Here is a 25,587-nt window from a genome sequence, read left to right on the forward strand (position 1 = left end):
CGGCTCACTAGAGGCCGGGGCGGAAGTAAAGAGTGCCCCCACGGCACAGGCCCTCCGATCCGTGCGCCCCTCTCCCCGGACTCAGCTAACTGGCCTACAAGCCAGGTCCCGCCGTGATGGACTATGTCCATTTCACGCCGGCGGGACTGGCCAGGAAACGACGGCCACTCGGCCCATCGGGGCCCGGAGAATTGCCCCGCCCCCACCCGAAAACCGGCACCGGAGATACGGCAGCCGGCGTCGGAACGGCGGGCGGGATTCGCGCCACCTCCCCAGGGATTCTCCGACCCAAAGGGAGCGTCGGAGAATCCCGCCCATGGTGTCACAATGCATAAAGACTGGAGTGAATGCCAATGATGAGGATCACTGGGGAAGCAAAAGTGCATAGAACTTGAGTTAGATTAGATTGCAAGAATTAGAATAAGGTCTGAAAAATGTTCTGATGAAGTACACCCAGCAAGATAGAGTGGAGAGCAGGCAAGAGGCAAAAAAAATCTTCAGCACAGGAAGGGCAACACAGCAGCATAGTGGTTAGCACTATAGCTTCACAGCTCCAGGGTCCCAGGTTTGATTTCCGACTTGGGTCACTGTGCCGTGTCTGCACGTTCTCCCAGTGTCTGCATGGGTGTCCTCCCACAAGTCCTGAAAGACGTGCTATTAGGTAATTTGGACATTCTGTATTCTCGCATCTGTGCACCTGAACAGGCTCCGGAACGTGGCGACTAGGGGCTTTTCACAGTAACTTCATTGCAGTGTTAATGTAAGCCTACTTGTGACAATAAAGATTATTATTAATTGAATCAGTTAATATACTCACTTTTCTCAACTAGATGAGGCCATTAAGCTATATCCTAAATTTTATCTAAAACCTGACACAAAGCAACTGCTGCTTAAAAATAAAAGCAAATTATTGCGGATGCTGGAATCTGAAACCAAAGAGAAAATGCTGGAAAATCTCAGCAAGTCTGGCAGCATCTGCAGGGAGAGAAAAGAGCGAACGTTTCGAGTCCAGATGACCCTTTGTCAAAGCTAAAAGACAAGAAAGTGGGAAATATTTATACTGTGGAGTGAGAATGAAAGATGAGTTATAGCCATAGAAACCAAGGGAACAGGGTGCTAATAGCCACAGAAACCAGGGGAAAGAGTGCTAATGGCAGTCCCCAGAGAGAACACAAGGTGTGAAAGGCCAAACAGCAGAGAAGTTAACATCAGAGGGTAAACTGTGACAGATGTAATGTGGGGGAGGGGAACGGGTAAGCAAAGGGAAGTTAAGGGAAGGGGGAGGTGAGATGGGGGGGGGGGGGGGTTAAAAATATATAAAGACAAGAAAGAAAGAAATGGAGAAAGACAGTTAAAATGAAATGGGATGAATACAAATGGGTCGAGATGGGGTAGAGGTAATCATCTGAAGTTGTTGAATTCGATGCTGAGACTGGAAGGCTGTAGCGTGCCTCACCGGAAGATGAGATGTTGTTCCTCCAACTTACGTTGAGCTTCACTGGAACATTACAGCAGGCCAAGGACAGACACGTGGGCATGGGAGCAGGGTCTCGTACTGAAATGGCAAGCAACGAGAAGGTCAGGAAACTCTTTTCAGTTTCTGTAGAGTGGCCTGTCATCTGCAGGTGCTCGTAGGGCCAAATGCATCAAGTCAATCACCCTCGGGACCCGGGGCGTGTCGGTGATGGCAACGAACCCTGCTGCCAGGGCATCCTGGTGGGCTCGGTCCACATTGAAATGGATGTATTGTGCCGACCGGGCATATAGGGAATCCATGACAGCGCAGATGCATCTGTGCACTGAACTCAGAGATCCCGGAAGGAGCCCGTGGCGTAAAGGGTCAGGGCAACCATCACCTCACCGGCCACCGGGAGTAGACGTCTCCCCCATTCCCCCGCTGTGCCAGGTGCGCCATGATCTGGCAGATATGTCGCACTGTCTCCCTGCTCAGCCGGAGTCTTCGACTGCATGCTCGGCAGGTCCTGGAAAGACAGGCGCTGCCAGTACACACAAGGCCTTATGTAGCATTTCCTCGGCCTGTTGAGCAGCTAGCTCTCCATCCTGAACGGCTGCCTCCTGCGCTTCTGGGACACGCTCTGCTGTTGCACACTCCGCTCCTGCAGCATCCTCCTCAAGCAGCTCCAGCTCATACAACCGCAGGGCATCCACCAGGGCTGTGGTGACTAGCAGGAAGGCTACCATTGTGGGTTGAATTCCAATATCCATTGTCTGCAGGGATGAAAGGCCGACATGTTAGCATGGTGCGTACCACAGTGTCTAACAAGGTCCAATCAGCTACATGGTGCCCTCAGTTGGCACAGTGCACCCTGCTGCTCCCGCATGTCCCCTCCACTGCACACCCCTGGCATCGTCAGTGCCAGGCACCGTGGAGGCCTCTAGCCCTGGTGCCCAACCCTGCTGCCACAGGTAGTCAACAGGCACTGCCCTTGCCAGTGGTGTGCTCTTCACACCGGAGTGGTGGTGGTTGTTCCCCCATCACCCCCGCGCCCCTCGGCAGCCACTCCTCTCTCCCCCTCTCCCCTGCCCCCCCCCCCCCCCCCCCCCCGCTAGCCCGGCCAGTGTCTGGCCCGGCAGCCACGGTCATGCCTCGGTGTCCTACCTCCCCTCTCTCCCTCATCAGCCACGAGGATGGTTTTATGATTTTTAAAACACGAGTGAACCTCACCATCAGGAATTCGGGCCATTGGAGGCGGAGAGTCGCAGAGGCCTGGAGAACACCAGGTTAGGCCCGTTAATGATATGCCAACTCTGTTAATTGACGGCGCTGTCGAGGAGACGGAGAATTGTGATTTGGCGTGAAATCAGCACCCGTTGCGATTTTGGTGCTGGAACAGGTTCTCCACCCAATCGTGTTTCCCCCTTTCGGCATCCGGTGACAGAGAATCCCGTCCCCAGTATATACTTGGCACCTCCCCAGTGGCATAACTGATGTTTTTGCTATTTCTTTTGTTCAGTTCCTTATGCAAATTCATCCTGGTTATTAAGTTTTAGAATATTAAGAGTACTGTTATTAAATAGTTTTCAAAGTATGAACATGTGTAAAATGGATTGGAATCTATTGCATATTAGAAACTTCTTGATGGATGTCCGGGTACGGCTATGCAGAGCTAGGTCGCATATTCGGTAGCTCCCGCTTGGAACGGACTTTTGGGCTCTTTTGCAGGGCCCCCACGGCATTTGATTGACATTTCCCGGTGTGGCAAGAGGACTGCAACACTCCCCTGACGGTGTCCCCCAGGAGTGTTGTGTCTTTTGGCTGCCAGGCCCGGCAGAAGCTGTGGAAGATTTGGCTGCAAACAGGATAAACAGGGCCCCTTCCAGCATGCAAGCAGGGGAAGGGCAAGCTTAAAGCTGCAAACTGACCTGAGGACCTTTATCAAAAGTGAATTCTAACAGCAGAGGGAACAACTGTGAAAAGATCTCACCAGGGCCACTGAAGAAGCAGGGACGAGGCTTCCGGTGGCGGCCATGGAAGAGTAGGTCACGCATTCGGCAGCTCCCGTCTGGAACGGACACTTAGACCTTTTTCAGGAGTTTCCACGGACATTTTGGGGCAGATTGGTGAAGCGAACACTGCCAAAAGTATTCCCTCTCGAGACTTTTGGGCTCTTTTCAGGGCCCCCAAGGGCACTTTTTCGACGTTTCCCAGTGTGGGAAGGAGTTAATAATAGTTCCTCGTCAGTATATGGCTTTAACTAGGAGCGAGGTGACAAAAAAGGTGGTGGTGGACCAGAAGAAGGGAGGGAAGAAGGACAAAATGGCGGTGGGCGGAGACCAGGCAGCGTGGAGGCAGTGGGCGGAGGAGCAACAGGAGGGTATCCAGCGCTGCCTCAGAGAGATTAATACGGACCTGCTAGAGCCGATGAAGGCTTCTATTGATAAGCTGCTGGAGACACAGACGGCCCAGGGGGTGGCGATCCAAGAGGCTCAACAAAAGATCTCTGACAATGAGGACGAGATCTCAGCCCTGGCGGTAAAGGTGGAGGCGCACGAGGCGCTCCACAAGAAATGGCAGGAGCGGTTCGAGGAGATGGAGAATCGGTCGAGGCGGAAGAATCTGCAGATTCTGGGCCTCCCGGAGGGGCTGGAGGGGCCGGACATGGGGGCCTATGTGGTCACCATGTTAAACTCGCTGATGGGAGCGGGGTCGTTCCAGGGGCCCCTGGAGCTGGAAGGGGCCCAGAGTGTTGGCGAGGAGGCCCAAGGCTAACGAGCCTCCGCGGGCGGTGCTGGTGCGGTTCGTCGATCGGGAGTGTGTGCTCAGGTGGGGCAAGAAGGAGAGGAGCAGCAGGTGGGAGAGCGCGGAGGTTCGGATATATCAGGACTGGAGTGCGGAGGTGGCGAAGAGGGGGGCTGGGTACAATCGAGCGAAGGCGGTGCTGCACAGGAAGGGGGTGAAGTTTGGCATGTTGCAGCCAGCGCGATTGTGGGTTACCTACAAGGACCGGCACCATTATTTTGAGTCTCCGGAGGAGGCGTGGGCCTTTGTTCAGCCCGAGAAGCTGGACACAGACTGAGGGTCGGGATGGGCAATTGGGGACTGCGGTGGATATGTTACGCCTATTTTTGGTTCGGGGGGTGGGGGGCCTTTGCATTGTTTTGGGTTTCTGTTTCTCTGTGTTTTTCTCTTTCGGGTTGGGGAGGGTGGATGGGGCGAGTTGGGCACTGTTTTGGTTGGTGGCGGGGCCTGGTAGGTGGAGAGCGCGGGTTTTTTTCCCCGCGCCGAAAACTGGGGGGGGGGGTGGGGGAAGCGAGGATTGTTTCCCGCGCCTAGAACGGAGGGGGAAAGCCTGTGAATGGGGAGCGGGAGAGGAGGGTGTGCCACACAATGGGAGGAGTCGAAGGGGAGGCGGGAGTGGCCGGGGTCAGCAGGAGTCGGCTGACTTGCGGAAGTGCAATGGGGGGGGGGGGGGGGGGGAGTAAACCAGCTAGGATGGGACCTAGCCGGGGGGGGAATAGAGTTGCTGCTGCTAAGATCAAGGAGGAGCTGGAGCGAGTGGAGTGGGTCAAGACGGGGGTATGCCGCTGTGGGCCGGGTGTGGGGTGCGGGCGCGTGGCTGGCCGAGGAGGGGTCATGGCTAGTCGGCGGGGGAGGGGGGGGGCGTGTAGCCCCCTAATCCGGCTGATAACCTGGAATGTAAGGGGACTGAATGGGCCAGTTAAGCGGGCCCGCGTGTTCGCGCACCTGAAGGGGCTCAAGGCGGATGTGGTTATGCTCCAGGAGACACACCTGAAGGTGGCAGACCAGGTAAGACTGAGGAAAGGGTGGGTAGGTCAGGTGTTTCACTCTGGGCTAGATGCCAAAAATCGAGGTGTAGCGATCTTGGTGGGAAAGAAGGTGTTATTCGAGGCGTCAAGCATTGTGGCAGATAATGGCGGTAGGTACATAATGGTAAGTGGCAAGTTGTAGGGAGAGAGGGTGGTACTGGTCAATGTGTATGCTCCGAACTGGGACGATGCGGGTTTTATGCGGCGTATGTTGGGTCGGATCCCAGACTTGGAAGTGGGGGGCCTGATAATGGGGGGAGACTTTAACACGATGTTGGATCCTGCACTGGATCGCTCCAGGGGTAGGAAGCCAGCGGCGGTAGAGTGTTGAGGGGATTTATGGACCAAATGGGAGAGGTGGACCCTTGGAGATTTGCAAGGCCGGGGGCTAGGGAATTTTCATTCTTCTCACATGTCCATAAGGCTTATTTTCGAATCGACTTTTTCATTTTGAGTAGGGCGCTGATAGCGAGAGTAGAGGATACAGAGTATTCGGCAATAGCCATTTCGGACCACGCCCTGCATTGGGTGGACTTGGAGATGGGGGAGGAGAGGGACCAGCGCCCGCTGTGGCGCTTGGAGGTGGGGCTGTTGGCGGACGAGGTGGTGAACGAGCGGGTCCAAGGAAGTATAGAGAGGTACTTGGAGACCAACGACAACGGGGAGGTCCGAGTGGGGATGGTATGGGAGGCACTGAAGGCGGTGGTGAGGGGAGAGCTGATCTCCATCAAGGCCCAAAAGGAGCGGAGGGAGCGGGGGGGGAGAGGGAGATGGTGAGGGTAGACAGGAGGTATGCGGAAGAACCGGGGGAAGGATTGTTGAGGAAGAGGCGCAGCCTCCAGGCCAAATTCGACCTGGTGACCACCAGGAAGGCGGAGGTGCAGTGGAGGAAGGCCCAGGGGGCGGTCTACGAGTATGGGGAAAAGGCAAGCTGGATGCTGGCGCATCAGCTTCGGAAGCGGGATGCAGCTAGGGAGATCGGGGGAGTTAAGGACAGGGGAGGGAGCGTGGTGCGGAGTGGGGTTGGCATCAATGGGGTCTTCAGGGACTTCTACGAGGAATTGTACCGATCCGAGCCCCCACGGGAGGGAGGGAGGGATGGGCCGTTTCCTAGACCAATTGAGGTTTCCAAAGGTGGAAGAGGGACTGGCGGCGGGACTGGGGGGCCCTATTGGGCTGGAGGAGCTGATCAAAGGGATAGGAAGCATGCAGGCGGGGAAGGCACCGGGGCCGGACGGTTTCCCGGTCGAGTTCTATAAAAAATATATGGACCTGTTGGGCCCGCTGTTAGTTAGGACCTTTAATGAGGCAAGGGAGGGGGGGGCTTTACCCCCGACGATGTCCTGGGCACTGATCTCCTTGATCCTGAAGCGGGACAAGGATCCCCTGCAATGTGGGTCTTACAGACCAATTTCCTTGCTAAATGTAGATGCCAAGGTGCTGGCGAAGGTCTTAGCCACGAGGATTGAGGATTGTGTGCCGCAGATCATCCATGAAGACCTGACGGGGTTTGTGAAGGGGAGACAGTTGAACGCGAATGTGCGGAGGCTTTTGAACGTTATCATGATGCCGGCGAGGGAGGGGGAGGCGGAGATAGTGGTGGCGATGGACGCTGAGAAAGCCTTCGATAGGGTAGAGTGGGGGTACCTGTGGGAGGTGCTGAAGAGGTTCGGGTTTGGGGAGGGGTTTGTCAGGTGGGTTAGGCTGTTGTACGAGGTCCCGATGGAGAGTGTGGTCACAAATAGGAGGTCGGCCGAGTACTTTCGGTTGCACCGAGGGACGAGACAGGGGTGTCCCCTCCCTGCTCTTCGCACTGGCGATTGAACCCCTGGCTATGGCACTGAGAGAGTCGAGGAACTGGAGGGGGTTGGTGCGGGGTGGGGAGGAGCATAGGATGTTGCTTTATGCGGACGACCTGCTGCTGTATGTGGCGGACCCGGTGGGAGGAATGCCAGAGGTAATGAGGATGCTTAGGGAATTCGGGGACTTTTCGGGGTACAAGCTCAATATGGGGAAGAGCGAGCTGTTCGTAGTTCAGCTAGGGGACCAGGAGAGGGGGATTGGCGAGCTCCCACTAAAAAGGGCGGAGAGGAGTTTCAGGTATTTGGGGGTCCAGGTGGCCAGGAGCTGGGGGGCCCTGCATAGGCTTAACTTGACAAGGCTGGTGGAGCAAATGGAGGAGGAGTTCAAGAGGTGGGATGCGTTGCCGCTGTCCCTGGCGGGTGGGGTGCAGTCAATCAAAATGACGGTGCTCCCAAGGTTTTTGTTCCTGTTCCAGTGCCTCCCCGTGTTTATCCCGAAGGCTTTTTTCAGGCGGGTTAACAGGAGTATAATGGGGTTTGTGTGGGCACGAGGGACTCAGAGGGTGAGAAGGGTGTTCCTGGAGCGGAGTAGAGATAGGGGGGGCTGGCGCTGCCCCCTGTGGGTACTACTGGGCCGCCAATGCGACAATGGTGCGCAAGTGGGTGATGGAGGGGGAGGGGGCTGCATGGAAGAGGCTGGAGACGGCGTCCTGTGTGGGTACGAGTCTGGGGGCGCTGGCAACAGCACCGCTGCCACTCCCTCCAAGGAGGTATACCACGAGCCCGGTGCTGGTGGTGGCCCTCAAAATTTGGGGGCAGTGGAGACGGCATAGGGGGGAAGTTAGGGCCTCGGCGTGGACCCCATTACGGGGGAACCACCGGTTCGCCCCAGGAAGAACAGGTGGAGGGTTTTCGGGGTGGCACAGGGCAGGCATACGAAAGTTGGGGGACCGGTTTGTGGACGGGGAGTTTGCGAGCTTGGGTGAGCTGGAGGAGAGGTACGGGCTCCCCCCGGGGAACACCTTCAGGTACTTACAGGTAAGGGCGTTTGCCAGACGGCAGTGGGTGGAATTCCCACGGCTACTGCCGCACACAGTACAGGACAGGGTGCTCTCGGGGGGGTGGGTGGGAGTGGGGAAGATCTCGGAAACTTACCAGGTGATGCAGGAGGAGTAAGGGGCCTCGGTGGTGGAGTTGAAAGGTAAGTGGGAGGAGGAGTTGGGAGAGATCAAAGAGGAGACATGGGCAGATGCCCTAGGGAGGGTGAACTCTTCCTCTTCATGCACGAGGCTCAGCCTCATACAGTTTAAGGTGCTGCACAGGGCACACATGACCGGGACAAGGATGAGCAGGTTCTTTGGGGGTGAGGACAAGTGTGTTAGGTGCTCAGGGAGCCCAGCAAATCACACCCATATGTTCTGGGCATGCCCAGCGCTGGAGGAATTTTGGAAGGGCGTAGCGAGGACGGTGTCGAGGGTGGTAGGATCCAGGGTCAAACCGGGCTGGGGGCTCGCAATATTTGGGGTGGCAGAGGAGCCGGGAGTGCAGGAGGCGAAAGAAGCCGGAATTCTGGCCTTTGTGTCCCTGGTAGCCTGGCGAAGGATTCTCCTTCAGTGGAAAGATACGAGGCCCCCAAGCGTGGAATCCTGGATCAGCGATATGGCAGGGTTCATTAAATTGGAGAGGGTGAAATTTGCCTTGAGAGGGTCGGTACAAGGGTTCTTTAGGCGGTGGCAACCGTTCTGCGACTTTCTGGCAGAACGCTAGACATTGGTCAATGGCAGCGGCAGCTCGGGGGGGGTTACTTTATTTTTGTTTATGTTATTTACACTGGACGGGTCTGAGGGGGTGTATACACCTGTTGTCTTAAGTCGGGGTGTTAATGTTAATTTATTATTCAGGTACCGGGGGGGGGCGGTTTGGGGGTTGCTTTTTTAGATTGTGTTTTGTACTTAACCCTGTTGGGTTCTTTTTTCTTTCTCATTTTGTTATTAATATTTTATGAAAACCTTTAATAAAAATTATTTTAAAAAAAAAGAAATGTCTTGAAGAACAGAGAACATAGAACTGTTCAGCACAGTACAGGCCCTTCGGCCCACGATGTTGTACCCAACTAGTCTGAAACTAAGATCAAATCAACCTACTCCCAATCATTCTAGTGCACTCCATATGCCTATCCAATAACCGATGACTTCAATTCCAATATTTTTCCAATAGGTGACACCAATAGCATGTCATGTGACAGAGCCACCCGAGAGAAAACAGCAAATTACAATTAAAGGATTAACAAAAACATCTATGAATATGAAGAAGATGTTAAATAAATTAGCAGAAGAAGCAAATCCCAGCAAGAGCAAGTTGGTGCTCCCAAGATGATGCAAATGACAAAAAAAGTCTCTCTGAATAATGTGAAGACGTCAAAGAAATGAACCCAAGAACAACATAAATGAAGAAATAAATAGATGTTAGCTTTGGAAAACGCAAACTGGAATGTTCTGGGAGCCACAGAAAAAAAAAAGCAAAATGCGGAGGACAGGCTAGCTGCAATTCAAGTGGAACAACTTTCATTAGGTGAAAAAAAGGTACGATGTCTTCCCCTTTTCTCTCTTCCAATGTGTACTAGAACTGGCAACCCAACCACCTTGAGATAGCAATCCGAGCTGGTTGATACCTTCTTGCTTGTTCAAGGTAAAAAGAGTTGGAACAAATATGTCCAACCCTCAACCCAGGCTGAAATTGAACTTGGGAAAACTTGTAGCTTATAATACAGTTGAAGATTTGATGCTCAACCCCCTCGTTATAACCTCCACAATCATAAAGAAATGGGGCTAAAGTACCTGCCGAGTCAAATCTCCTTTGCCCAATTTTCACTCCTCCAACCTATCCTACAACCTTGCTGATTATGACAAAAATTACTGATTCTCACTTTTAATCACCGCTTTTGCAGACAATGTCTGTAAGCATTTTAATTGAGGTTTTTAATAACAATACTACAAAAAATAAACTGTTACATATGACAATTTCTTATATTCATCCCACAGGAAGGCAGTTTATTATCTGAATGGCTATCGAATAGGAGAGGTGAATGTGCAGCGAGACCTGGATGTCCTTGTACATCAGTTGCTAAAAGCATGCAGGTGGTGAAGAATGCAAATGGTATCTTGGCCTTCATAGCAAGAGGATTCAGTACAGATGCAGTGATATCTTACTGTAGTTATAAAGGGCCTTGGTGTGACCACACCTGGAATACTGTATGCAGTTTTAGTCTCCATACCTGAGGAAGGTTGTACATAGAACATAGAACATAGAAAATACAGCACAGAACAGGCCCTTCGGCCCACGATTTTGCGCCGAACCTTTGTCCTAGATTAATCATAGATTATCATTGAATTTACAGTGCAGAGGGAGGCCACCCGGCCCCCCCCCCCCCCCCCCCCCGAGTCTGCACCGGCCCCTGGAAAGAGCACCCCACCCAAACTCAACACCTCCACCCAACACCAAGGGCAATTTTGGACACGAAGGGCAATTTATCATGGCCAATCCACCTACCCTGCACATCTTTGGACTGTGGGAGGAAACCGGAGCACCCGGAGGAAACCCACGCAGACGCGGGGAGGACGTGCAGACTCCGCACAGACAGTGACCCAAGCCGGAATCGAACCTGGGACCCTGGAGCTGTGAAGCAATTGTGCTATCCACAATGCTACCGTGCTGCCCTTAAGAACAAATAAATCTACACTATATCATTTTACCGTAATCCATGTACCTATCCAATAGCTGCTTGAAGGTGCCTAATGTTTCCGACTCAACTACTTCCACAGGCAGTGCATTCCATGCCCCCACTACTCTCTGGGTAAAGAACCTACCTCTGATATCCCTCCTATATCTTCCACCTTTCACCTTAAATTTATGTCCCCTTGTAATGGTTTGTTCCACCCGGGGAAAAAGTCTCTGACTGTCTATAAAGGAGTGCAGCAAACGTTTATCAGGCTGATTCTCGAGATGGTGGGACTGATGTATGAGGCAAGATTGAGACAATTAGGATTTTATTCGCTGGAGTTTAGAAGAATGAGGGGGACCTCGTACGTGAATCGGACATTCTGAATTCTCCCTCAGTGTACCCGAACAGGTGCCCCAATGTGGCGACTCGGGGATTTTCACAGTAACTTTGTTGCAAAGTTAATGTAAGCCTACTTGTGACACAAATAGAGATTATTATTATAGAAACCTGTAAAATTCTAATTAGGGTAGATGCAGGATGGATGTTCCCGATGGCGGTGGAGTCCAGAACCAGGGGTCGCAGTGTAAGGCTGTGAGGAAAACACCAACCAACTGGATCATGAACATGACCTCTCAGCAACCCGAAAATCGCAACCAGAGCCCGGGACCCCACCAGACACAACCACTTACCTTCCACAAGGTCAGACTTCTCCCATCAAATCGCGGGACCATCCAGAAGCATCCGCCAACTGAGGAAGTGAGCAAAATGCGGCGGTCTGCAGGTGAGACGAAAACAACATGGTTTCAAGTCTCCTCTTCCCAGCATACTCCTGGCAAATGTCCAAGAAATCCAAAACAAGCTGGACGGGTGGAGGGACATGCCTCCTCATCAACTCCTCCTGGTGCTCGGACATGGCAACCCTTGTGAACTACTGCTCCCGGGACTTAGAATATCTGGAGTGCCGCCCGTACTACCTTCCACGGGAGTTCACTTCTGCCATCATCACAGTGATCTACATTCCACACGACGGAAGTGAAGAAGACGCTTGATGAATTGTACACCGCTGTAATTAACAGAGAGACAGAATACCGGAGGCCTTGCCCAGGGTGGCCGGGGATTTCAACCAGGGGAACCTCAAGAGTGTACTGCCAAATATCCACCAACTCATCTCCTGTCCCACCAGGGGCCACAACATTCTTGATCACTGCTACATAAACATCAAGGGCACCTACCGATCTATACTCCAACCGACTTCGGAAAATCGGACAAGATGGTCTTTCTTTAACCGGAATACAAGCAGAAAATTAAGCAGGAGAATCCGGTTAACAGGATTTTGCAATGCTGGCCCGAGGCAACAGAAGAGCTCCTACGCGACTGCTTGGAGTCAGTGGACTGCTCCATATTCAAGAGCTCAGCGGCTAACCTAAACGAGTATGCCACCACTGTCACAGACTAGATCAGCAAGTGTATAGAAGGTTGCGTGCCAAAGGTGATAGTATGCATGTTCCCCAACCGCAAACCATGGTTTAACCGGGAGATTCACTCCTAAACCGAAGGCCACTCAGAGGTGTTCAAGACAGACGACCCTGACCTACACAAGAAATCTGGGTATGACCTCCGCAACACTATCAGGGATGCCAAGAGACAATACCAGACTAAGCTAGAGTTGCAGACTAACGACATGGACTCTCTCATCAGTCGTGAGAAGGCTTAAAACAACTTTCGGGCTACAAAGCAAAGCCAAGTAGAATCTCTGGCAACAGCGCCGCCCGCCCCCCCCCCCCCCTCCCCCACGCAGCCCCGGATGAACTCAATGCATTCTATGCTTGATTCGAGGAGGAAACCAAAAAACTGTTGTCAACTGCCCCAACAGCCTCGGATATACCCATACTTACTATCACGGCCTACAAAGTCAGATCGGCCTTCTTGAAAGTGAACCCTCAAAAAGCAATGGGTCCTGACGGAGACACTGGTCGTACATTCAGATCCTACGCGACCAACTGGCGGTGTGTTCGTGGACATCTTCAACCTCTCTCTACTCCATTCCAAAGTTCCCACCTGCTTCAAGAAAGCCACCATTATACTAGTGCCATAGAACCAAGCAATGTGCCTCAACGACAGCTGTCCGATGGCCTTGACATCCATCATTATGAAATGCTTCAAGAGCTTGGTCATGAGACATATCAACTCCATACTCCAAGAATGCCTCGAGTGCAATTTGCATATTGCTACACCCGGTTCACAGCAGATGCTGTCTCCCTGGCCCTACTCATCCCTGGAGCATCTCGACAATAAGGACTCCTACTTCAGATTCCTATTCATTGAATACAGCTCTGCATTCAACACCATAATCCCAGCCAAGCTCATATCAAAACTCCAAAACCTAAGAGCAATTCAGCTTGCTGGCAAGGATGTGAACCATGTGTGTGCCAAAGTTGAGGTCAGCAGCACTCAACCAAGTGCAGGCTGAGAAGGATGGCACTGCCAAATAGCAGTGCCCTGAAAGCAGGCTGAAATTTGCAGGTCCGGCCCTCCAGAGGATGCCTGCCAGAGGTAATCACAGGCAACAGGACAATACAATAGGCTGCCTCCTCCTCCACTGTGGATGTCAGGGATGTACTTCATCGACTCATTGAATTTACAGTGCAGGAGGCCATTCAGCCCATTGAGTCTGCACCGGCCCTTGGAAAGAGCACCCTACTTAAGCCCATGCCTCCACTCTATCACCGTTACCCACAAACCCACCTAATCTTCTAGACACTAAGGGGCAATTTATCATGGCCAATTCACCTAGCCTGCACATCTTTGGACTGTGGGAGGAAACCGGAGCACCCGGTGGAGACCCACGAAGATACGGAGAAAAAGTGCAAACTCCACACAGAGTCACCCGAGGCCAGAATTAAACCTGGGACCCTGGAGCTGTGAGGCGGCAGTGCTAACCATTGTGCCACTGTGGATGTAGCAGTAGGGCTAGAAAGGTCAAGATGTAGTTGTACAACCAGGATACAGATGTTAATCACTTACATTGTTGACCACACTCCCAAGAATGTCTCCTTGTTACGTTAGCAGTGTGTGTGTCAGATGTGAAACCTTGGGATCTTGCACAAAATGAAGGCAAGTATCGTAGTTCAGGGCCTCTCCTCTTTGCAACATGTAACCTTGGGACAAGTGATTGTCCAGCTTCGAAGTCATTCTCCAGTTGAGTGATGCCTCCACCTCAATGTGGCTTATTTCTGCTGTCCATTGTGGGCTCTCAGCACCTTACTGAAGGAGCTCTCCTACCCCACCTCCCCCCAACCCCATCTCGTCAGCATTCCTGACAGGTAAAAGTAAGATGCTGAAGGGAACAAACTGGAAGCTTGCCAAAGTATCAAGTACCATTGAAGTTCATGTACCCACAGTATGTCAGCATTTCCTTGATGCTATGTGAAGATCTTAGGAGTGTCCTCACAGCATCTAGTCGTCATCATCCTGGAATTTAGTGGCAAGGAGTGCCTCATGAGCATGCCTGCCTCATTTGGCCAGTGCAATGACCTCATGGTCTGCATCCACGCCTTCTAGGACATCATCCTCATCCACTTAGAGTTTCGTCCCATTGGAGACAACATGGAGCTCTTTCACCTCCTTATCATTCATGTCCTCCTCACTTTGTATCGGCAGGTTGTGTAGTGCGTGGAAAGCCACAATAATGCATGAGACCCTCTGAAAAGTGCACTAGAGTGCACCACCAGATGTGTTAAGGCACCAAAACCTCATTTCCAACATTCCTACGGTGTGCCCCACTAAACTCCAGATTTCATCACAAGCCCTGTTGTTTCTTCTCTCAACAGGAGTTGGAGTCAGCTGCATAGGTGTCCTGTGTGGGTAGCCCTTGACCCCAATAAGCCAACTCTGCGGCTCGTCTTGTCCCTGGAAGATGCCAGGGATCCAAAATCTGCTAAAGGTGTACGAGGCATAGACATTTCTGGGGTACCTTGCACAAATCTGCACGATTTCTTTCTTTTGGTTGCATAGTTGGTCAGGGAGGGAGTGGAAGCCTTTATTGTTCACATAATGGGCTACTTGTTGCCAGTGAAATTTAAGAGCCACATGGATGCAGTCAATGGCACTGTGCACCTGTGGCAAACTGGAAATCTCAGCAAATCCTAGCCTGGTTCGCCTGATCTCTGTTGAAGCTTACAAAGTTGTATGTCTTGGCAAAAATGGCATCCGTGACCTACTGGACACATTGGTGGATGGAGGCTTTTGAGATCCTGCAAAAGGTCCCCAGTAAAACCCTGGAAGGAGCCACTGCCGTAGATATTGAGCATGGCAGTCATTTGCACTGCCAACGGATGTCCTCCAACTCCCCTTGCCTCCAAATCCTGCAGAAGGTGGCATAATTGAGTGACCAGTTCCCTTGACATGCGCGGTCATCAGCACACGGTTTCTCACTCATTTGCAGGTAACATATGTGCCATCTATAGACCCTGGATCTCCTGAGGCACCCAGGAATGACAGCTCTCTGGGGTTCATCCTCTGTGTGCTGTTGAGGCTTTACCATCCCTTGGCCTTGAAGATTTTACTCCTCCCTTTGGTGATCCAGGTGCCTTAGTTGCATTCTTCTTCTTCACTCCTGTCTATAGTCAATGAGGCAGACAGTGATATCACCAAGCTCCATATTCCTGATTATCTCCTCATGGAAGTATCAAAGAGACAAAAGAGTCAGCAATTATCTCCGAGGGACCACTCTTAAAGACCACTTTACGCATACTGCATAGTCCTGGCCAGCACATGGATGCTCAGTGTTTAGTGTGCATGATAGTGGACTAGAATGCCACCCCTCTGCCGCCCCAAACCACATGACCGAGTGGCAACAGCTTCAGCCACTCTACTCTGTCCTGAACTTTCATCTCAGGTGCAGACATTGCCCTTATCTGCACTCAAGACTTTGCTGTTTGTTTGGACCATGAGTGTGACTTGTCAATGTGAACTTAAACATAAAGCAAGGGACTAGGAGTGCACCCATCTCTGCTTCATGGCCACTTTTCCAAGGGGATCCTCAAGCTTGTCCAGTCACCCAAGTTTCTACAGCACCATAGCACTCATTTGATTTTGAAGTTTGTGCCCGATGAATTAAAAGTAGAGGAGAATTGTTGGCACACTCAGGTATTGTCCTGCTTGAGGGGGCACAATTGTTTGACTAATCTAACTCCAAGCATGTCAATTGAGCTCAAGCCAAATGGTCTCAATATGCGGAAAAATGCTAATGTTCCATTCACCGGGTCCTTTCCTTCCACAGCTCCCCACATCACCCATCCAACCATTTGTTTGTGTAAAACCTTCAGTCGATGCTGCCATGAGAACACCCCCCCCCCCCCCACCCCACCGTAGCTCTTACCCTGAGGTTGCCTCGTGTCTGGCTCTGTTGCACTAGCCCCACAGCTGCCTTCTCCCCTTCTCATTGCCACTGTAGCCCTTGCCATGGTACCACAAGCTAGCCACGAAGAAGCCGCTGTTGATCCCCCATGAATCTGCAGAGCTGCTTCCTTGCATTGAGATCCTCGCAAGTGCTGCGCTAAGTTGTGTGCACTCACCTCCAAGATCTTCTCAAGTTCAGGTCACCAGGTGCACACCTATTAAAAGGCAGATGTAAATCATGCCATTCTAAAATCACAGCGTGAGATTTAAATTTGTAGTGGCTGGATGGGGGGGGGGGGGGGGGAAAGAGATTCTGACTTGTCACAATAATGAGATGGGGGGCGGGGGGGTGGGGGAATTGGGGACAATCACTTCCTGGACTTACATAATCAGGAAACACGTTGAGGGCCTTCTTGCAAGATTTTCTGATCTCACCAAACATACCTGTCCTGATCAGGTGCGAAAAACCCCGGCCTTTGTCCCACCAAATTCCCTCAAATAAATAAAAATGAGGAAGACAATTAAATTGATTCTGAATAATTCATCTAATTCTCTCACAGCATCTAACTGATCGCTACACTATTCCACGATTTTCTTAACATACCAAAACGAACCATTCATACAACACAGAGCAAAGAAGGTTGGTCCAAGTTTACTGTTCACTGGTTTAAACCTTTGGTGGCATGACTTATTTTGAAGAATTTTCTGGATATATATTGCCTATACATTTCATTATTTTATGTACATCTAATTAATAATACTGCTTCAGTATTTGGTGGAAGTTAGGCTGCATACTAGACAGAATGCAAATCTAAATGTCCAATGGCAACATTTGCCATAGATTATAAAACAAAAATATCATTGTTCTGTCACAATACCATTCGTATACCCATTTATTGCCTATTCCTCAACTTCAAACTAAAGTGTGCTCCCTCTCTGCACAACTTAAACATTGTTGTCAAACAATAGGAACTACGAATCTCAGTTCCTATTGGTAAAAAACTAACATTCTGAATGCGATACCTAGCACATATTGCCTTTTTGATTCGGATTCTATATGAACTATATAGTGTTAAACTTAAAAGAACAGATGGCTTTAAGTTTATGCAAAATAAGTTCCATACCTGACTATGTTCCAGAAAAGCAAATAGCCATTGAAGTTTCATCATTAATGACTGTGAATCACTCTCCTTCAGTATCATTACAGCATGCCTGAAGCTAGAAAGAAGAACAAAAACTTTGTTTAATGAGCATTGTGATGCTACAAGATATTGGTGTTTGGACCAGATCAGCAGCGTTCCCAAAATGTCTTATTTAAAAAAGACTCGAATAAAATTAAAATGGAAATGAAAATTGGAATGAAAATTAACTGAAAATAGTCTTGGAACCAAGAAAAATGACATCTCTGGAACTATCAGTTAGCCTTGACTAAATGTTTTCTTGATATGCAAGCTCGATAACAATGTAGACCTTCTCTGAAATTTCCTTTAATTTTTCAGCATTTATTTATTTGCTGTTTTCTTGCTGCATTTTACCTATTAAGCCATCGCAATGGCATTGATTTTTTTTAATTAAAAAAATTTTTTTAAATTAAGGTTTTCATAAAATATCGATAACAAAATGAAAAAGGAACCCAACAGGGTTAAGTATAAAGCACAGTCTAGAAAAGCAACCCTCCATACCACCCTCCCCCCTGTACATAAATAATAAATTAACATTAACACCCTGACTTAACACAACTGGTATATACACCCCCTCAGACCCTTCAGTGTAAATAACAATATCAAAAATAGTTATAAAGTAAGCCCCCCCCCCCCCCCCCCCGAGTTGCTGCTGCCATTGACCAATGTCTACCGTTCTGCCAGGAAGTCGAAGAACGGTTGCCACCGCCTAAAGAACCCTTGTACCGACCCTCTCAAGGCGAATTTCACCCTCTCCAATTTAATGAACCCCGCCATATAGCTGATCCAGGATTCCACGCTTGGGGGGCCTCGCATCCTTCCACTGAAGAAGAATCCTTCGCCGGGCTACCAGGGACGCAAAGGCCAGAATACCGGCCTCTTTCGCCTCCTGCACTCCCGGCTCCTCTGCCATCCCAAATATTGCATGCCCCCAGCCCGGTTTGACCCTGGATCCTACCACCCTCGACACCATCCTCGTTACGCCCTTCCAAAATTCCTCCAGCGCGGGGCATGCCCAGAACATATGGGTGTGATTTACTTTGCTCCCTGAACACCTAACACACCTGTCCTCACCCCCAAAGAACCGGCTCATCCTTGTCCCGGTCATGTGTGCCCTGTGCAGCACCTTAAACTGTATGAGGCGGAGCCTCAAGCACGGAGAGGAAGAATTCACCCTCCCTAGGGCATCTGCCCACGTCCCTTCCTCAATCTCCTCTCCCCAGCTCCTCCTCCCACTTACCTTTCACCTCCACGACCGAGGCCTCCTCCTCCTCCTGCATCAACTGCTAAGTTTCCGAGATCTTCCCCCCACTCTTTCCCACCCCCCCCACCGCCCCTCCACCGCCGCCCCCCCCGAGAGCACCCTGTCCTGCACTGTGTGTGGCAGTAGCCACGGGAATTCCACCACCTGCAGTCTGGCAAACGCCCTTAACTGTAAGTACCTGAAGGTGTTCCCCGGGGGGAAGCCCGTACTGCTCCTCGAGCTCACCCAAGCTCGCCAACTTCCCGTCCACAAACAGTTCCCCCAACTTTCGTATTCCTGCCCTGTGCACCCCGAACAAAAACCCTCCACCTGTTCTCCCTGGGTCGAACCGGTGGTTTCCCCCATATTGGGGTCCACGCCGAGGCCCCAACATCCCCCCCTATGCCGCCTCCACTTCCCCCAAAGATTGAGGGCAGCCGCCACCACCGGGCTCGTGATATACCTCCTTGGAGGGAGCGGCAGCGGCGCCGTTGCCAGCGCCCCCAGACTCGTACCCACACAAGACGTCGTCTCCAGCCTCTTCCATGCAGCCCCCTCCCCCTCCATCACCCACTTGCGCACCATCGTCGCATTGGCGACCCAGTAGTACCCACAGAGGTAGGGCAGCGCCAGTCCCCCCCCATCTCTACTCCGCTCCAGGAACACCCTTCTCACCCTCGGAGTCCCTCGCGCCCACACAAACCCCATTATACTCCTGTTAACCCACCTAAAAAAAGCCTTTGGGATAAACACGGGGAGGCACTGGAACAGGAACAAAAGCTTTGAGAGCACTGTCATTTTGATTGACTGCACCCTACCTGCCAAGGACAGCGGCAACGCGTCCCACCTCTTGAACTCCTCTTCCATTTGCTCCACCAGCCTTGTAAAATTAAGCCGATGCAGGGCCCCCCAGCTCCTGGCCACCTGGACCCCCAAATACCTGAAGCTCCTCTCCGCCCTTTTTAGTGGGAGCTCGCCAATCTCCCTCTCCTGGTCCCCTGGGTGAACCACAAACAGCTCGCTCTTCCCCATGTTGAGCTTGTACCCCGAAAAGTCCCCAAATTCCCTAAGAATCCTCATTTATCTCCGGCATTCCCCCCACCGGGTCCGCCACAGACAGCAGCAGGTCGTCCGCATAGAGCGACACCCTATGCTCCTCCCCACCCCGCACCAACCCCCTCCAGTTCCTCGACTCTCTCAGTGCCATAGCCAGGGGTTCAATCGCCAGTGCGAAGAGCAGGGGGGACAGGGGACACCCCTGCCTCATCCCTCGGTGCAACCGAAAGTATTCGGACCTCCTCCTGTTCGTGGCCACACTCGCCATCGGGACCTCGTACAGCAGCCTAACCCACCTGACAAACCCCTCCCCAAACCGGAACCTCTTCAGCACCTCCCACAGGTACCCCCACTCTACCCTATCGAAGGCTTTCTCAGCGTCCATCGCCACCACCATCTCCGCCTCTCCCTCCCTTGCCGGCATCATGATAACGTTCAAAAGCCTCCGCACATTCGCGTTCAACTTCCTCCCCTTCACAAACCCCATTTGGTCTTCATGGATGATCTGCGGCACACAATCCTCAATCCTCGTGGCTAAGACCTTCGCCAGCACCTTGGCATCTACATTTAGCAAGGAAATCGGTCTGTAAGACCCACACTGCAGGGGATGCTTGTCCCACTTCAGGATCAAGGAGATCGGTGCCCGGGACAACGTCGGAGGCAATGCCCCCTCTCCTCCCTTGCCTCATTGAATGTCCTGACTAGCAACGGGCCCAACAGGTCCATATATTTTTTTTAATAGAATTTGACCAGGAAACCGTCCGGCCCCTTCCCCGCCTGCATGCTTCCTATCCCTTTGGTCAGCTCCTCCAGCCCAATCGGGGCCCCCAATCCCCCCACCAGTCCCTCTTCCACCTTTTGAAACCTCAATTGGTCCAGGAAGCGGCCCATCCCTCCCTCCTCCCGTGGGGGCTCGGATCGGTACAATTCCTCGTAAAAGTCCCTGAAGACCCCATTGATGCCAACCCCACTCCGCACCATACTCCCTCCCCTGTCCTTAATTCCCCCGATCTCCCTAGCTGCGTCCCGCTTCCGAAGTTGATGCGCCAGCATCCGGCTTGCCTTTTCCCCATACTCGAAAATCGCCCCCTTGGCCTTCCTCCACTGCACCTCCGCCTTCCTGGTGGTCACCAGGGCAAATTCGGCCTGGAGGCTGCACCTCTTCCTCAACAATCCTTCCTCAGGTTCTTCCGCATACCTCCTGTCTACCCTCACCATCTCCCCCACCAGCCTCTTCCTCTCCCCCCGCTCCCTCCGCTCCTTGTGGGCCCTAATGAAGATCAGTTCTCCCCTCACCACCGCCTTCAGCGCCTCCCATACCTTCCCCACTCGGACCTCCCCGTTGTCATTGGTCACCAAGTACCTCTCTATACTTCCTCGGACCCGCTCGCTCACCTCCTCGTCCGCCAACAGCCCCACCTCCAAGCGCCACAGCGGGCGCTGGTCCCTCTTCTCCCCCATCTCCAAGTCCACCCAATGCGGGGCGTGGTCCGAAATGGCTATTGCCGAATACTCAGTATCCTCTACTCTCGCTATCAGCGCCCTACTCAAAATGAAAAAGTCGATTCGGGAAGAAGCCTTATGGACGTGTGAGAAGAATGGAAATTCCCTAGCCCCAGGCCTTGCAAATCTCCAAGGGTCCACCCCTCCCATCTGGTCCATAAACCCCCTCAGCACTCTAGCCGCCGCCAGCTTCCTACCCGTCCTAGACCTGGAGCGATCCAGTGCCGGATTCAGCACCGGGTTAAAGTCTCCCCCCATTATCAGGCCCCCCACTTCCAAGTCTGGGATCCGACCCAACATACGCCGCATAAAACCCGCATTCGGGGCATACACATTGACCAGTACCACCCTCTCTCCCTGCAACTTACCACTTACCATTACGTACCTACCGCCATTATCTGCCACAATGCTCAACACCTCGAATGACACCTTCTTTCCCACCAAGATCGCCACCCCTCGATTTTTGGCATCCAGGCCCGAGTGAAACACCTGCCCTACCCACCCTTTCCTCAATCTTACCTGGTCTGCCACCTTCAGGTGTGTCTCCTGGAGCACAACCACATCCGCCTTGAGCCCCTTTAGGTGCACGAACACACGGGCCCGCTTAACCGGCCCATTCAGTCCCCTTACATTCCAGGTTATCAGCCGAATCAGGGGGCTACCCGCCCCCCTCCCCCGCCGACTAGCCATGACACCTCCTCGGCCAGCCATGCGGCCGCACCCCACACCCGGCCCGTTCCGCACAGCGGCATACCCCCGTCTCGACCCCCCCACTCACTCCAGCTCCCCCTTGACCATAGCAGCAGCAACTTGATTCCCCGCCACCCCCCCTCCCTCCCCCAGCTAGGACCCAGACTAGCTGATTTACTCCCCCCATTGCACTTCCGCAAGTCAGCTGACCCCGGCCACTCCCGCCTCTCCTTCGACTCCTCCCATTGTGTGACACACCCTCCTCTCCCGTTCCCCATCCATAGGCTCTCCCCCTCCCCTTCTAAGCGCGGGAAATAACCCTCGCTTCCCCGCTCCGGCCCCTCCAGTCTTCAGCGCAGGAAAAAGCCCGCACTTTCCACCTACCCAGCCCCGCCACCTCTGACGCAGCTCCTTTTACAGGCCCAGTCTCCTCACCCCCGACTCGGGCCTCCCCCTCCCCCGCGGGGCCCCATCTCACCGCCGTCCACCACCCCTGTTCCGTTTACCTACCCCCCTCCAAGAGCCCCCCCGACCAAACCAACCAAAACAATGCCCAACCCGCCCCAACCACCCTCACCGACCCGAAAGAGAAAAACACAGAGAAAAAGAAACCAGGGGGCTTCCGGGTGCGGCGATGACCAGCTAAGTCGCACGTTTCGGCACCTCCCGTTGAAACGGACTTTTGGGCTCTTATTAGGACCCCAACGGCAATTTTTAACGGCCAAAATCATTGTGCGGTGAAATAGGAGGGAATCCCCCCGGATAAATATGGATAAAGGAGAGGATAGCAGCCGGATTGCAGTGGATCCACTGGAGCAGCGGCAAGGAAGGGAAGGTCGAAGCAAGATGGCGTTGGAAGGTGGCTGTTTGGTATGGGGCCCGGAGCAACAAGAGTTCCTGCGGCGCTGTGTGGAAGAGCTGAAGAAGGAGGTGTTGGCCCCGATGCTACAGGCGATTGAAGGGCTAAAGGAGGCGCAGAGGACCCAGGAGTTGGAGTTTCGGGTCGTGAAGGCAAAGGCTGCGGAGAATGAGGATGATATACAGGGCCTGGTGGTAAGGACAGAGACGCACGAGGCACAGCACAAAAGGTGTGTGGAGAGGTTGGAAGCCCTGGAGAATAACTCGAGGAGGAAGAATTTAAGAGTCTTGGGTCTTCCCGAAGGCACAGAGGGGGCAGACGTCGGGGCATATGTGAGCACGATGCTTCACTCGCTAATGGGATCGGAGGCCCCGGCGGGGCCTTTGGAGGTGGAGGGAGCTTATGGAGTTCTGCCGCGAAGACCAAAGGCAGGAGAAATACCTCGAGCCATAGTGGTGAGGTTTCGCCGCTACAATGACAGAGAGATGGTTCTAAGATGGGCGAAGAAAACTCGGAGCTGCAGGTGGGAGAACGCGGTGATCCGCGTGTACCAGGATTGGAGTGCGGAGGTGGCGAGAAGGAGGGCAAGTTTCAACCGGGCCAAGGCGGTGCTCCACAAAAAGAAGGTTAAATTTAGAATGTTGCAGCCGGCGAGACTGTGGGTCACACACCAAGGGAAGCACCACTACTTTGAGATGGCAGAAGAGGCGTGGACATTCATTGTGGACGAGAAGCTGGAATAGTCTGGCGAGAGAAAAAGCTTCTGTAATAAAGTGGTGGGGTGATTATGTGGGACGAGGAAGGGGAAGGGGGGGAATTTTTTTCAATTTTGTAACTTTTCTCTTTTCCCCTCGTTGGGGGGGGGGGGGGGGGGGGGGGGGGAGGGAGCATGGGGAAATGTGGGCGCCGGTGGGAAGGAAAGGGGAAGGAGAAGGGAACTGCGCCATCAGGGGCGGGGCCGAGTGGGAAACGCAGGCTTTACTCCCGCGCTATGATAATTGTGGCGGGAACGGGGACGCAGGAAGGAGGGGGCCGCGCACAATGAGGGGCCGAGGACAAACGGGGGAAGCTGAGGTCAGCCAGAGTTTGCTGACTTCTGGGAGCAACATGGGGGGTGCAACTACGCTAGAAAGGGATCTAGCGGGGAGGGGGGGTGTGGAAGTTAACTGGGTTGCTGCTGCTAAGGGGAAGGGGGAGCTGTTAGGGGGCGGGGTGGTCGGGACGGGAGAGCACCGTCGGTGGGATATACGGGTACGTGGGAACCGGGTGAGGAGCTGGGTTAGAAAAGGGGATGGCTAGTCGACATGGGGGGGGGTAAAGAGCCCCCCAGCCCGGTTGATCACGTGGAATGTGAGAGGGCTGAACGGGACGATTAAAAGGGCACGGGTACTCGCACACCTAAAGAACTTAAAGGCAGATGTGGTCATGTTGCAGGAGACGCACCTGAAACTGGCAGATCAGGTCGGACTACGTAAAGGATGGGTGGGGCAGGTGTTCCATTCGGGCTTAGATGCGAAGAATAGGGGGGTGGCTATTTTAGTGGGGAAACGGGTACTGTTTGAGGCAAAGACCATAGTGGCGGATAGTGGGGGTAGATACGTGATGGTGAGTGGCAGATTGCAAGGGGAGGCGGTGGTTCTGGTGAACGTATACGCCCCGAACTGGGATGATGTAAACTTCATGAAGCGTATGCTGGGGCGTATCCCGGCCCTGGAGGCGGGAAAGCTGGTAATGGGGGGGGGGGGGGGGGGGAAAGACTTCAATACGGTGCTTGATCCAGGGCTGGACCGGTCTAGGTCTAAGACCGGGAGGAGGACGGCAGCGGCCAAGGTGCTTAAGGACTTCATGGAGCAGATGGGAGGAGTAGACCCCTGGAGATTTATTAGGCCTAGGAGTAAGGAGTTTTCATTTTTCTCCCATGTTCACAAGGTGTATTCACGGATAGACTTTTTTGTCCTGGGAAGGGCACTGATTCCGAAGGTGACAGGGACGGAGTACATGGCCATAGCCATTTCGGACCACGCTCCACATTGGGTAGATCTGGAGGTAGGAGAGGAAAAGGAGCAGCACCCACTCTGGAGATTGGATGTGGGGTTGTTGGCGGATGAGGGGGTATGTCTAAGGGTGAGGGGGTGTATCAAAAGGTACCTGGAGCTTAATGATAACGGAGAGGTCCAGGTGGGAGTGGTCTGGAGGCGCTGAAGGCGGTGGTCAGAGGGGAACTGATATCCAAACGGGCCCATAAAGGGAAGCAAGAGAGCAAAGAAAGGGAGCAACTGTTGAGAGAACTTCTGAGGGTAGACAGGCAATATGCAGAGGCTCCGGAGGAGGGACTGTACAGGGAAAGACAAAGGCTACATATGGAAATTGACCTGCTGACCACGGGCAAGGCAGAAGCACAGTGGAGGAGGGCACAGGGAGTACAGTACGAGTATGGAGAGAAGGCGAGCCGGTTACTGGCCCAACAACAGAGGAAGAGGGGAGCGGCGAGGGAGATAGGTGGGGTGAAGGATGAGGAAGTTGAGATGGAATGGGGAGCGGAGAGGGTGAACGGGGTGTTTACGGCATTCTACGAGAGGCTGTATAAGGCTCAGCCCCCGGAAGGGAAGGAGGGAATGATGCATTTCCTAGATCGGCTGGAATTCCTGAAGGTGGAGGAGCAGGAGAGGGCGGGACTGGGAGCACAGATTGAGGTGGAGGGGGTGGTAAAGGGGATTGGGAGCATGCAGGCAGGGAAGGCCCCGGGACCTGGTGGGTTCCCGGTGGAATTTTATAGGAAATACATGGACCTACTGGCCCCGCTTTTGACGAGAACCTTTAATGAGGCCAGGGAAAGGGGGAAG

The 25,587-nt window shown here is 52.9% G+C and overlaps 1 protein-coding gene across 6 annotated transcripts in view; it reads right to left on the reverse strand.

The window, feature by feature from the left end:
- LOC140391747 (ubiquitin carboxyl-terminal hydrolase 35-like) overlaps positions 1–25,587 on the reverse strand; it is a 189,001-nt gene that overhangs the window by 48,683 nt on the left and 114,731 nt on the right. For all 6 annotated transcript variants that reach the window (XM_072476572.1, XM_072476571.1, XM_072476569.1 and 3 more), the window contains exon 9: positions 17,337–17,430. In XM_072476572.1, coding sequence (XP_072332673.1) covers positions 17,337–17,430 — 94 coding nt within the window. The remainder of the gene's footprint in view (positions 1–17,336; positions 17,431–25,587) is intronic.

This window comes from Scyliorhinus torazame, chromosome 15, assembly GCF_047496885.1.
Source record: "Scyliorhinus torazame isolate Kashiwa2021f chromosome 15, sScyTor2.1, whole genome shotgun sequence".
NCBI classification, from domain to species: Eukaryota; Metazoa; Chordata; class Chondrichthyes; order Carcharhiniformes; family Scyliorhinidae; genus Scyliorhinus; species Scyliorhinus torazame.